General features: G+C 43.3%; 1 protein-coding gene across 6 annotated transcripts in view; it reads right to left on the reverse strand.

Moving 5' to 3' along the window:
- Window positions 1–14,349, reverse strand: part of CCDC88A (coiled-coil domain containing 88A) — a 503,234-nt gene that overhangs the window by 195,342 nt on the left and 293,543 nt on the right. For all 6 annotated transcript variants that reach the window (XM_029593463.1, XM_029593462.1, XM_029593464.1 and 3 more), the window contains exon 18: window positions 6,570–6,746. In XM_029593463.1, the coding sequence (XP_029449323.1) occupies window positions 6,570–6,746 (177 nt within the window). The remainder of the gene's footprint in view (window positions 1–6,569; window positions 6,747–14,349) is intronic.

Below are 14,349 nucleotides of genomic sequence, written 5' to 3' on the forward strand. Positions count from 1 at the left end.
AAGCTGGCCTTGTGTGTCCACCAGGTGAGGGACAGACGAAGCTGGCTGGTGATATATACCAGGGATGAAAGCGGTTGAGTAGCTTGTCGCCACTGAGCTTTTAGAGTCCATTGTGTCACTCTCATGGCGAGGCGTGCCTTTGGGGTGATGTGGACTGCTGTTGCCATATGGTTGAGCAACTTGAGTAGGTGGCCAGCCGAGATTCTTTTTCGACGGTGGATAGAGCTGGTAAGGTTGGACAGCGTAATCGTGCGGTCGTTGGGTAAGAATGCCTTGGATAGTGTCGTGACCAGTTCTGCTCCTAAAAAGGAGAGATGGTGAGACTGTGTTAACTGGGATTTGGAGTAATTGATCAGAAATCCCAATGAGTTTAGAAGTCTTATGGTGAGACTGAGGGAGTCGAGGGCTCCCTGTTTGGACTGGCTTTTTATGAGCCAGTCGTCTAGGTATGGAAAAACATACGCCCCTGCTGTGTGTAACTGTGCAGGCACGACTGCCAGGCACTTCAGGGGTGCCGAGGATCGGCCGAATGGCAGTACCTTGTATTAATACTGCCTGTGACCCACCTCGAATCGCAGATACTTGTGATGGGGAGGGAAGATTGCAATAATGGGCGTATGCGTCTTGAAGGTCCAGAGAGCAGAGCCAATCCCCTGTTTTAGCAGAGGAAGCATGGTGCCCAGGATACCATTCTGAACTGTTCCTTGTGAAGAAATGTGTTCAAGGCATGGAGATCCAGAATAGGCCGATTCAGTGGAACCGGTTCCACGGCTCTGGCCAACAGAAGGATCGAGAGCTCTGACTTGAGTAGTCCTGTGTGATTGTCCCAGTTCCAGAATGGAATGGGTGGGTAGTCCAGGGGTATTTTTGAAAAATGTAGACGGTAACCGTGGGTTATGATGGACAATACCCATTGGTCTGTGGTAATTGGGTGCCAATTGGTTGCAAAGTGGCAAAGGCAGCCTCCCACTAGAGAATGGCTGCTGCTCTCTGAAAAGGAGTGAAAATCCAGCTACACGGCCAGCTTGTGGAGGCTGGCTGTGGTCTAGGTGTTCTCGCTTGGTGTGCATGTCCCCTCTAAGGTGCCAGAGCTGATCGTGCACGGGACACAGGAGGGTAATATCTGCGTGGCCTGTAGAATTGTTTTCTGGTGTCCCTACTTGTGCCCTGCAGGCTATGGAGGGAACAACTGGGGAGACAGCTGACAACTGACGCAGGGTCTCATCATGGTCTTTTAACTGGGTCACTGCATCCTGGATCTTGTCCCCGAACAGGATGTCTCCTGTACATGGTAGATGTGCAAGTTTGTCCTGCACTTCCGGGCGTAGGTCTGAGACCTTGAGCCAAGCCCAGCGCCTAGCACTGATGCTCGCTGCCGAGACTCTGGATGCTGTTTCAAAAGAGTCGTAGGCAGCTCTGACTTCATGTTTGCCTGCTTCCAATCCTTTTTATAGGATGGAGGACAAGGTCTCTTGTTGCTGCTGTGGTAATGTCTCTGCAAATTCCTGGACTTGTTTCCAGAGATTTCTATTATATTGGGTCATGTATAATTGATACGCTGCTATTCGCACTATCAACATGGACCCTTGGAAAACTCTTCGTCCTAATGCATCTAATGCCTTCTGTTCCTTACCAGGAGGAGCAGAGGAATGTGGATGTGATCATTTAGCCTTTTTCTGAGCTGATTCCACAACTAAAGAATGGTGGGACAACTGACTTTTCTGAAAATCTGGGGCTTGTTGGACCAGGTACGAAGCATCTGTCTTTCTGTTGACTGGAGGTACAGTACCTGGATGGTCCCACAGGCAGTGCAAGAGGTCAAGAAGAACTTCATGCACTGGTATTGCCATTATCTCTTTTGGAGCATCTATGAATTGTAAGACCTCCAACATTTTGTGGAGAGCATCTTCCTCCATAACCAGTGGAAATGGATTAGTCTCGGACATCTCTGACAAAACTGGCAAAGGAGAGATCTTCCGGAAGAGATAGTCGCCTTTCTTCCGGGGGTGAAGGCTCTGAGAGTAGTTCCTCGGAAGCTTGTGAGGAATCATCTGAGGATGCATCTTCCCATGGATTATAGGGACTTTCCCCTTCCCCTGGAGGACTTCCTGAGGGAGGAAGTATGCCAAAGCCGAGAAGACGGGAAAGCATTGATGAATACGGCACTGGCATCGAGGGAATCTGTGCTGGCACCGGATCAGATGAGGTGTGCTTGGGCACAGACAGCCACGATGGACCTGGCATGGGTTCCGGCGTCGGTGGTTGCCGTGGAGGGAGCTGGCTAGGAATCGATTCTTCTTCCTCCGAGGAACCCGGTATTGGAATCGGGACCTGCGGAGGCCTCGATGGACGACTCGGTGCCAGTGTGTCTGGTGGCACAGGTTGAGTCGGCAAGGCACCATTGAGTATGTCGAGGCGCTCAAGGAGCGGTGCGAACATCGAGGGAGCCGGTTCCGGTGCGGGGGCTGGAGCCAGCAGCGATTGGAAGCCTCATAGGGCATTCAGCACTGCCTCTTGGACCATGTGGTCCAATTCTACCTGAAAAGCCGGCATGGATGACATGGCAATTGGAGAAGGAGGCAGGCTAGGCGTCACTGGAGCTTCCACGGGGGCCCGTGGAGGCTCAGTGCCCGGCACCAATATCGGTGGGGAATGCCTAGGTGTTCCAGGTTCAGAAGGAGGATGGGGGCTCCTCTCCACGGGCGGCTCGATGGAAGTCGATGCCGCTGCGGTATCGGTGCCGGCACCGGTCAGGGACGCCTGGTGCCAGTGTTTCCCTCGGTGCTCGATCCGGTCCTTCTCCGGCCCAGAGGACGATGACTCTGATGCCTTCGATGGTGTCGGTGATGGATGATCACCCGTTTCACGATGTTCCTGGCAGGGCGTCTCAGAGGTCGATGGACCCTCTCCGGTTGGTGGGCTTGAACTGGCATTGATTGAGCAGAACGTTCTGAAGCAAACAAATGCTCCATCTTGTCCAGACGAGCACGATGGCCTTTGGGGGTCATTTGTGCGCAACTAGGGCATCGACGAATGTCGTGCGTGGGACCTAAGCACAAAGCACAAACACTGTGCGGGTCCGTGATGGACATGGTCCTCGGACACTCAGGGCATTTTCTAAACTCGGTCGCCATCGAAAAAGAGGTGGGCATGCGGTCAATAACCGTCGGGCACCGAGAGGTATGCTGCATGGAACCGATCGCAAATCACGGGAAAGACACTTACTGAGCGTCTGAGGGACGCAGCGCGATGGGGGACCCCGGTGAGGGTGATTTTAAGAAGAAAAACATCATATGTTTCCGTGAGGAAAGTTGTAAGAGATTCTCACAGAGCTCCTAACCGCGAGGCAACTTGCAGCGCGGAAAAAAAGAGACTGAAGGGGGAGCCGTGGTGACTACAGGGTTAGTGGCATGCTGGGCATACTCAGTGTGACAGTCAAAGTTCTAGAGACTTAGACAAAAGTATTCTGTGACAGGGCTCCGTCTGATGTCATCCATATGTGAGGACTTCCATCCTACTTGTCCTGGGAGAAAGATTATTTCCTACTCAGTGGTGAGAATCTGGTAGCAACCTATGTCTTAAAACAGAGGTTACTTTACCTGTGGGAAAGTTCCATTCTAAAAGTAGTTTAATCTCCAGTTCTGATCAAAGTGGAACAGCTGTAGATGCCTTCTGTGTCCCTTTCAGAAATGAATCTCAGTTGGCAGAATTGTTCATACCTAAATTTCAACTTAGTGAAACAGACGGATTATTGAGACCTGCTATTGCTCAGAATTAATTTATTTTTTATTTTATTTTTTATTAAAGGCTGAAAGGCTTTGTTTAAGATTCTTAAGGATATGGGGGAGAAAAAACCCCAGAGGCAAGAATGCTGGCAATAATCACTTTGTCCCAGCACTTGGAGAGTTAAACAGCAAAGTCCTTGTTTTTAATCATATGCTGCTGTGCAGAGCCTGTAACTGCTGAGCTCTTAAGATGGCAACATTCCAGACACAACGGGTTAACTGCTCTCTCTGGAAATGTCTCTAAGTTTAAAATATATTTCTGCACTAGGTTTAGGCTAGTAAGACCCCAGATTGTAAACTTGTTCTGTTTGATTTACGCTCTGTTTTATCATCGCATTTGCAAGCTGAACATTATGTGCTGTCAGACACTGCTGCTCTTTAATGGTCACAGAGTATAGCACTCAGACATATGAACTGGCACATGGCAATCCTCAGAAAATATCTCCTAGCCTTAGAAACCATTTCCAATACAAACTGAAAGTATCTTTTCCCCTTTCCCTTTTCTTTTCTTTTTTTTTTTTTTAAATCATAGCCTGTATGACTTAGCCAGCTGAAAGCTCTGGTTCTTTTCCTGCCTTGAAAGAGGTAAAAGGCAGTTTGAATAATAAAAGACTGTTACCTTCTCTTGTCAACTGTCTTATAGTTCAACCTTTTACCACATTCAAGGGATAGGAGCCAGGATGGAAGCCCTTGAGTTAGTGGGCTCACTTTGAGTCCTGACAAGAGGTGGTGAGCTTTCACACTGTCAACGGCATGCTTCCCTGCAAGGCTTGGCCTCCACAAGCATTTCAGCTCAGAGAGTAAGCAGACGATCCCTTTTTTGAAAAGAGCCTGCTCAAACAATACATGTGGTGCTCTCCCAGAGAAAACAAACCCCATCAGATGAGTAGTGAGCTGCTTTGCTATGCTGGCTCACATCACTACAGAAAACAATCCACAGGAGCTTTGCCCATTAAGATAAATTTTACTCAAAAGGGCTATAGCACAACCATGAAATAGTCATAAAAATTCTCAATTAAAAAGCCAGGTCGAGCCTTGTCTACAACTGTCCATCCAATAGCTGGAGACAGAGAACACTGGCTGTATCTGGTTCCATGCATGACATACATACAGGTGATGTCATAAAAAAAGAAAAAACCCAAAAACAACTCTACCTTCAATTGCTGGATGAGGGGACTAAACCCACAGGTTCTGCACTGGTGGAGCAGAAGGACAAGGAATGACAATACGCTGTTTTCATATGCCTAGTTCTGGGAATATGTTCCACAGATGTGTGCTGTATATTTGAGAAGGAATGAGGATGTGTGTAAAGGTTTGCATGCTTGTGGAAAGTGTGTGGCGTTTTAACGTGAGAGAATCAGCAGGAAGAAAGATGTGACTGCAAGGAAAAATACACCTCTGACAGGGTAACAGATATGACATGCACACTGTATTGGTTAGTAAAAGCATTGCAGTAGACTGGAGATTTTTTGAGAGAGTAAATGCCACAATCTTGGCCAGGAATAGTGCTAATGATCTATTGAAAGATGGCTTTGCATAGGAAAATGTAACCAAACTTTGAAGTAAAGAGGGCTTGAGAAATGTTAGATGCTTGCTAATAGTTAAAGAAGATGGTTTATTCCAGCTATATTTCCTTTTATTCCCTAATAATGAATGGGAGCTAGGCTGCTGCCATTGTACAGTAACTGAGAACTCTTCTTGTATCAAGCTAAAGTAAGTACATTTGAGTTTGAGGATGCTGGATGCATATAAAAGGTAATTATGCGTTTGGGTAAACTGTATGTTCGCAGACAGATGTGTGTGGATCAAGGCCTGATTTAAGATTATGGTGCCTGTACGCAGTAGACTGGGCATAAGGAGTTTTCATTCCTGGATTTCAAAGAGCAGCGGGGGGAGTCCCAGCAGTAGGTTCTTTCAGAATGTGCCTATGTTACCTATGCCTAAACCCAGCTTTGTGTAAATAGAGCATTCAGAGTTGTTCCTGTGTATTACACACTTTTTTTTTTCAAGCTATAACATATTTTCTTTGACTGAATATCTTGTGAATTGCTGCCTTTACAACTGTTGCTATTCGTCATTTTCCAATGACGCCTACCAGGGAACAAAAACAATGTGGTTGAATCAAGTCTATTGTGAGCAGAGAGAGTCAATCACAAAATATCTACTAGGATCACAATTACAAATCCTGCCTACAATTTTAATATTTTCACATAAGTTTTAGATTGTGATAAGATACCTGGATCCAGGAACTTTTACATGTTTCCATTTTAAGGGATTGTATATAGGAAAATTTTCAGATTATAAAATAGATTTAATGAATATAATTTTAAGGCCCATTTCTAATATAAATCTTTTCTAGATAAACTAATTTACATAGTGTTCTATCTATAGTAGCTGCTAGTAACTAAATCAACCTTTTCTTTAAAAAAAAAAAGAGGGGGGAGGGAATCAAGAGCACATTGGTCATGTAATGTAAAGTCATTAAAACTACTGGCTAGATATTAGTTCTAACACATGGTGGTAAGGTTAAGTATTATGATATTCCTGACAGTATAATCCTGTCACAATTTATATCGATTTTTCACATTATCTATTGCCACCTTTTAAAATGGAAAGTCAGATATTAAAAAAAGAGGTGGAGTCATAAAACTGTAAAATGAGAGTCTCAAAAGAGATGAATGAGACAAAGAAAACAAGAGGTGGAGTCATAAAACTGTAAAATGAGAGTCTCAAAAGAGATGAATGAGACAAAGAAAACAATTATATTCAATGCTGAACACTTACATTCCTCTCTATTTCAATCAATCTATCCTTGATCTTCAATAGCTCTTTTGTAGTTTCCTGACTTTCTTTTTCCCATTTGTTGACAGACTGGCTTTCTTCACCAGCTCTGGGAGGAGAACTCTGCACCATTCTTTCCTCTTCTTGCCTCTGTTTGAGAGCTTCATAGTTTTTTTTCACCTAAAATTCAATGTAAATGCAACTACATTATTCAGGACTTTAATAAACTGAAAAAAAGACTTATAAAATTTGATTCCAGTAATTTTCTGTTGCCTACTGTAATTAAATACATAAGTAAATACTATGGTCATTAATAGTCTTCATGCTTATACTTGCTCTGAAAAATGTTCAATAGCAATGCATATATAATCTTGCTAAACAGATGATTACAAGACCTAATCACCCTAATCCCAAAACAGTTTTCCTTTAAATTTCCATCTTTGTAGTTTTCAATTTATGCCCTTGTGTACTCTTTATGTTTTAAAATCAGTGAGGCACAGGAGGGAGGTCCCATGAACCCCTTGCTAATCTATTTATGAAAGCGCTTTTCTTACTTGGGAGCCCAAAGACCTCCATTCTTAATTCTGCTTGACACAAATTCTTTAAATCAGGAGAGAACAGCCCATTGCCTTGTCAACTAACAGGTAAACTAGGAACATTCTTCTGTCATTTAAATATTTCTGTACTTTAACACAGTATTCAATAGGGGAGGGAAAAGGAGACACAGTACTGCAGCAAAAGATGACCTACAAGCAGGCAGTATTTGAAAAGTTGAGTCTGCAATGGTTAAAGGTTTCTTTGGCAAAACCTGGGAGTGATTTTGTTAACCTTTGGCTGTATCTGGAGAGCCTCTAGTGCATTTGCTCAAGTTACTAACTGGACCTTGTTCAGCAGGTATATCTATATCTCTATATCTCTCTCTATATATAATAGATATATCTATCTGTATACATATATACATATATATATATATATATATATATATATACACTTTTTTTTTATAATTTACATTTCTATGCCATTTAATACAGTTACAGGCAGTGCTACAATACATAAAACAAGTAACACAATTTACAATACAATAAAACATCACAAGATCACATAACTACACTAAAGAAACCATATAAACAAGTTAAAAAATACAAAATTCTGTGTATGAAAATAGGTATAAGACAATTTAAGATGTTCTCTACATGTCTGCTTATGAATCCAGCAAGCCTGTAGTACTGCAGCTTAAGGAATGTCAACTTAAAAGTATCATACTCAATTGTTACAAATTCAGTATACCCAACAGCATGTGTTATTTTGAAATACTGAACAGTGATCAGGACATAACCTTGGGAAAGGAACATTTTTAAACCTGTGGGGAGCTGTGTACCCATAAACCCGCAGTTTCCCTTTGAAAATTTCATAGCTGGTACTGTGAGGATTCCTCACCCAGTGTAATTTACAGGTGCAAAATACTTAGGATAAAGAATGTGCAGGGATTACAATTCCCTGCACATAGTTCACTGGGCCTGACCTGTCTCTGGAGCCACTCTCCTCCCTCCAATTCTCCTCATGGAGGAGCAATTTTGAAAGGATTATTTCTGCAGATAATGGAGAAATTACTTACCTGATAATTTTGTTTTCCTTAGTGTAGACAGATGGACTCAGGACCAATGGGATGTACAAAAGCTACTCCTCTACCGGGTGGGAGGCTGCCCATGGCCCACTTAGTGCTGCCCTTGCGAAGGCTGTATCCTCCCTGGCCTGGACATCCAGGCAATAGAATCTGGAGAAGGTGAGTAAGGACCACCATGTCGCTGCCCAACAGATCTCCACTGGTGAAAGCAGCCTGATTTTAGCCCAGGAGACTGCCTGGGCCCTTGTAGAATGCGCCTTGACCTATATAGGTAGTGGTTTTCCTGCCTCTATGTAGGCAGCATTAATGACTTCTTTGATCCAGCGGGCTATGGTCGCCTGCGATGCCGCTTCCCCTTGATTCTTCCCGCTGTGAAGAATGAACAGATGATCAGTTTTGCACAAGGATTCCGATCTCTTGAGGTATCGGACTAGGATTCTGCCAACATTCAGGTGCCGAAGGAGGCGTGAGTCTTCCGAATCTCTGTGTTCATCTGGTGATGGTAAGGATATTGTCTGGTTCATATGGAACTGGAAAATCACTTTCAGAAGGAAGGATGGTACCATACACAGCTGTATGGTGCCTGGGGTGAATCTGAGGAACGGTTCTCGACAGGATAATGCTTGAAGTTCAGAGATGCGCCGAGCTGAGCATATTGCGATCAAGAATGCAGTCTTTAAAGTCAGGAGGCTTAGGGACAGGCCACTTGTTGGCCTGAAGGATTCCCCTGCTAGTACTAGATTGAGGTTCCATAGAGGCACCGGCCACTTTAGAAGTGGCCGGAGTTGTTTAACTCCTTTCAAGAAGCGAGACACATCAGGATGAGTTAATAGTCCGATGCCATCCACTTCGGACATGAAACAGGCCAGTGCAGTGACTTGAACCTTGAGGGAGTTGAGAGACAACCCCTTCTGCTTGCCGCTCCATGGTGAGACCGCATCTTGAATAATGTGTACAATTCTGGTAGCCACATCTCAAAAAGATATAGTTGTGATGGAGAAGGTACAGAGAAGGGCAACCAAAATGATAAAAGGGATGGAACAGCTCCCCTATGAGGAAAGGCTGAAGAGGTTAGGGCTGTTCAGCTTGGAGAAGAGACAGCTGAGGGGGGGGGGGGGGGATATGATAGAGGTCTTTAAGATCATGAGAGGTCTTGAAAGAGTATATGTGACTCTGTTATTTTCACTTTTGAATAATAGAAGGACTAGGGGGCATTCCATGAAGTTAGCAAGTAGCACATTTAAGACTAATCGGAGAAAATTCTTTTTCACTCAACGTACAATAAAGCTCTGGAATTTGTTGCTAGAGGATGTGGTTAGTGCAGTTAGTGTAGCTGGGTTCAAAAAAGGTTTAGATAAGTTCTTGGAGAAGTCCATTAACGGCTATTAATCAAGGCTTGTTTGAATAGCCAAAGTTTTGATGCCCTTTTTAAATAATTTAACGTCGGCTTCCAATCGTAGTTCCTGTGGTATAGAATTCCACAGTTGGGGCCCAGCAATAGAAATAGCTCTCTCTGGGACACTGGATTCCATCGTGACAATATGGAGCGTTGTAGTGGTCGCATATGGGCCCTTGCCCACGGAACAACTTCCAGAGTTGAGCTCATGAGGCCGAGGACTTGAAGGGAGTCCCATACCTTGAGGGCAAACAGAGTTCAACAGGTTTTGTAATTGACCCATTAGTTTCCTTCTTCTTGGAGGGGGAAGGTAGACCTTGTCAAGTTTGGTATCAAACCAGACTCCCAGGTATTCTAGTGACTGGGAGGTCTGTAGGCAGCTCTTGGCTGTATTCACGACCCACCCAAGTTTTTGTAGTAAGTTCTTGACTGGTGGTCACGTGGTGACTCTCTTCTGGAGACTTTGCTCTGATCAGCCAATCATATAAGTAAGGATATACCAGAACTCCTTTCCTCAGTGCAGCCGCTACTACCACCATCATTTTGGTGGTTCTGGGAGCAGTGGCTAGTCCGAAGGGTAGCGCTCGAAATTGGTAATGATTGCCCAGTATCGCAAAGCACAGTATTGCTGGTGGTCCTGATGGACCGGGATGTGAAGGCAGGCTATGGATAGATCCAGGGAGGTTAAGAATTCTCCCGGTTTCACTGCCATTATAACGGAGCTTAGGGTTTCCATGCGGAAGTGTGGTACCTTCAGGTAACGGTTGACGGCCTGTTGCATCTCACCCTAGACTGTACCAGAAGGAACATGACAGCACTCCCCCTCCTACAGAGTATCGATCACAGCTCTGCACCCAAAAGCCGCATTTGCTGATGCCAGTTTATTAATAAAATAATGTTTAGTGAAACATACTCCAGAAAAGTGTGCAGACAAAAACAGATAGGTTTTTAAAATTGTGTATGGCATGCACGCACACAGCTTCGAGGGAACATTGCTAGTGAAAGATGTTCTTGAATACAGAAAAAGGAAAATCACTTTTAGCAAACAGCCTTGCTTCTCAACTTTTGTGTCATCAGTCGCAAGGATCCAGAGTCTAGATGAAGCATCAGACCTTGCACGAAAATATCCTTTTCTAGCATGAGCTCTAGAGGGTCTGGATATAAATCTTGTAGACCAACAGAGCCATAATCACCAAGGGACGAGTTTGCTCCTGATTTATTCCAAAACTCTCCTCAACACTGATCAGGGAGGGAACATATTCAGCAAAGCAGAGTTCCACTTGTGAGTGAGCACAATTGTTGTCACTTCTTGCGACTTTCAACCTGATGAACTACAATACTTACTTGTCGAACCTCCAAGCCATGAGGGTCCATGACAGGAGATCCTCACACTTCACAAATGAGCTGGGTTCATTTACGTTTTTTTATTTTATTTTTCGCACGTACTTTTTAATATAAGACTAGACTGAAGGGGGACCCCCTGCTGGATGCAGGGTCAGTGCATTGCTGGGCATGCCCAGTAGATGCCAGTCAAAGTTTTAGAAACTTTGACGAAAGTGTTCTGTGATTGGGCTCCATCCTGATGATGTCACCCATATGTGAGGACTAACATCCTGCTGTCCTGTGAGAACATCTGTTACAGGAAAGCAACTCTGCTTTCCAGAGGGTTCAGGTTATATTTTTGGATCATAAAATATGGATATTTTCCTGACCTTTGTAAATCTACACCGGATTGTAGAAAAGATTTCTTCTATGCATCAGGAGGCTTTACCAGTGAGTGTGACTTTCTTTCTTCATTTTCCATATAAATGTTTGCTTGTAGTATCTAATGTTAAGTACAAATTTTTTTAACCATCTCGATTGTAACATTTCCTTGACACGAAAATATCCTCAGTGGTTGAGGATGATCATCCTTGAGTTGAGAGGAAAACTGATTGGTTTGGTATATAGACAGATCTCATGTTAAATTAGTAGGGACATCCCTCTAGGCATAAATTTATTTTCAAAGTTCTCCTATTGTCCTGTCCCTCTTATGTTTCGTTGGTTCACATTTTTTCCTTGAATGCATACTTATTAGAATATATTATTTACTTTGCACTGTCAAATTCTCTCTTTTCTTTTGAATAATTTTCTTTGGTAAGTGGATGTTTATATTCTGAAAATTCAATAAATAAATATATAAAAAAAAAAAAATGAATTGAGGAAGAGAAGTGTAAGGACCTTGGCTGCAGTGTAGCCCTCCTGCCTGCAGGACTCTCAGTGGGCTGCAGTCTGAGCTGCCAGACATGCATTGAAGATGCCATGATTTTGCACTGCCACTCCTTTTTAAGCCTGCATCACCTGTTACTCTCTGCCTCATCTTGGCGCCTTTTACTCTTTGCTATGGCTACTCTTTCTGGTGGAGTTCTGTGCTACTGCAGAGTGCAGAATTTGTGCAAAATTCCCCGCCTGCACAGACTTTCCATTTTCTGTGCAGAATTTGAAGCAGGCCCCTGCATGCTGCAAGTGGCAAAGTTGGTGCAGGCCCCAGTGTGTGCCACAAATGGAACCCATCCTGATCGTGGAGAAGATGTGCACATCCCGTGGCCAAGATGGTGCAGGCCCTGGCAAAGCTCATCCCACTTGTGGCAAAGATGTAGCAGGCCCTATCCTGCTCACAGCAAAAAATGGTGAAGTCCCAGCGGCTACAAATGAAGCAGACCCTGGTAAGAGTGAGAGTGTATTGTGTGTGTGTGTTTGTGAGAGACTGCAAGATTGTGTGTAGGTGTGTGTGCAAGGGTGTGTATGTGTGAGAGAGAGAGAGCATGTGCATGGGTGTGAGTGTATGTCAGAGAGAGGGAACCTATGTGAGGGAGTGTGTATATGTGTGAGAGATTAGGAGCTGGTGTATGTGAAAAAGGGATGTGTGTATGTGAGTGTGCTTGTTTGTGAGAGAAGGGAGCCTGTGTGTAGGTGTGTGTGAAAAAGTGCTCTCTGAAGACAGCCAAAAGAAACTGGCATGTCTCCATTCCTAGAGACTTATGGAGTTTTCCATACTTTACACCAGGAGTACAGAATACTTTTTATGGCCACTCGTAAGCAGTATTTTTCAGCTCAATTAAATTCTTTGAATCACCCCTTTAAGTTGTTTGCTAAGGTCAATCGACTTTTGCAGAATCCTCAAACTGAATGTTTAAGGGACACTATTTCACCGCAAGGATATACATATTTTCTTACCTACAAAATGGCCACTTTGGCCTTAGGAGGTCCCTCTGGGTCATTGAATGATTTCCTGCCTGTCAATATGGAAATCAGTACTTGGGACATTTGATTTTGTGCCCAAGGTGGAGGTGGAGAGTCTTCTTGATCAGAAAAGGAGGTCTCACTGCTTCCTAGGATCCCTGTCCTATGTGGATTTTCAGTTCTTTGAAATATGAATTTGTGGAAGTTCTAAGTTGATTAACTAATCACTTGCTGAAGGGACAGTTCCAGAGATCCTTAAGCATTCTTTGGTTCGATCAGTGTGAAGAAGAAGAAGAGCAGGATTCCTGTACATAATGTTAAAAGCTACAGACTGATTCAAACCTGGTTCTCCTGTGTAAGTTGCTGGAGAAGGTGGTCCTCAGGAAACCTGGGGACTTTCTTAATAAGCATTCAGCTTTACATGATAACAAATGTGGTTTTCGTAGCAACTATGGCACTGAATCAGTCTTAGTCTCAGTACATGATTTCTTGCTATGAGCCATGGATTCTGATTGGTATTTACTTAGATTTAACTTCTGCCTTTGAATCTGTGACCAAATGTTGCAATTGAAGGAGTTTACATGTCAACAAACCAAACAAAATTACAAGTTAAGGAATTTTACTACATGCCAATCAAGATTTGTAGTTTACATTGTCCAATGCCCTTGCAATAAAATATATGTTGGCCAAACAACTAGAACTTTAAGGTTACGCATTGGGGAACACAAGAGCTGCATTAAACATAAGAAAGAATCAGCCACAATGGTAACACATTGCATCACAGAGAAATACAAAGTGGAGGATCTGCACTGGTTTGCTATAGATTTTATTTATTTATTAGACCACATTAAAGCTGATGGAAGAGGAGATAATCGTGAACGATGGTTGTACAGGAGAGAACATGAATGGATTTTTAAATTAGTGGCCAAAGTACCATATGGGTTAAATAGCAAAATAGAATGGAACAGCTTGATTCATTAACATTCATTAACATCACAGAGTTACATCAATACGTGCAATTTGATTGGCTACAATTGAAGTAAGGTGGGAGTTTAAAAATGAGGCAGCCATGTTAGTACCTTTAAATCAAGCCTGACCAACAAAGACGGAAGAATGCAGACATGATTGTGAGCAAATGTCGATTAAGAGTTTAGATATAAGGTAACATTTTTCACGCTATCAACTTTGAATTATAACCAATGTTGTATTTTTGTGGTTCCCAGCACAGATTTTTTGCCCTGATGCAGCATTTGCGAAATGTTGACAATGTTGGCAGCAGAGGAAACGAGATAGAAAAAGAAAACTTGTGCGGCAAAGAAAATCAAGCACTAAAAAAAAGCGGTGAGACCTATGATTGCAATGACTGGACAATGAGAAACTCTTGAGTGAGGTACTCTACCAGTACTGAGGTCCCCCTCTTTTCAACAAAATTATTGTTTAATAAGATTTGTGCAGTTTAATATTAACGGTTGCATTTTAAACATTCATAAACGATGGAGACATTAGGACAACCCTTAGTTGTTTTAGACTAGTGTATGTTT

Source organism: Rhinatrema bivittatum, chromosome 3 (genome assembly GCF_901001135.1).
Source record: "Rhinatrema bivittatum chromosome 3, aRhiBiv1.1, whole genome shotgun sequence".
NCBI classification, from domain to species: domain Eukaryota; kingdom Metazoa; phylum Chordata; class Amphibia; order Gymnophiona; family Rhinatrematidae; genus Rhinatrema; species Rhinatrema bivittatum.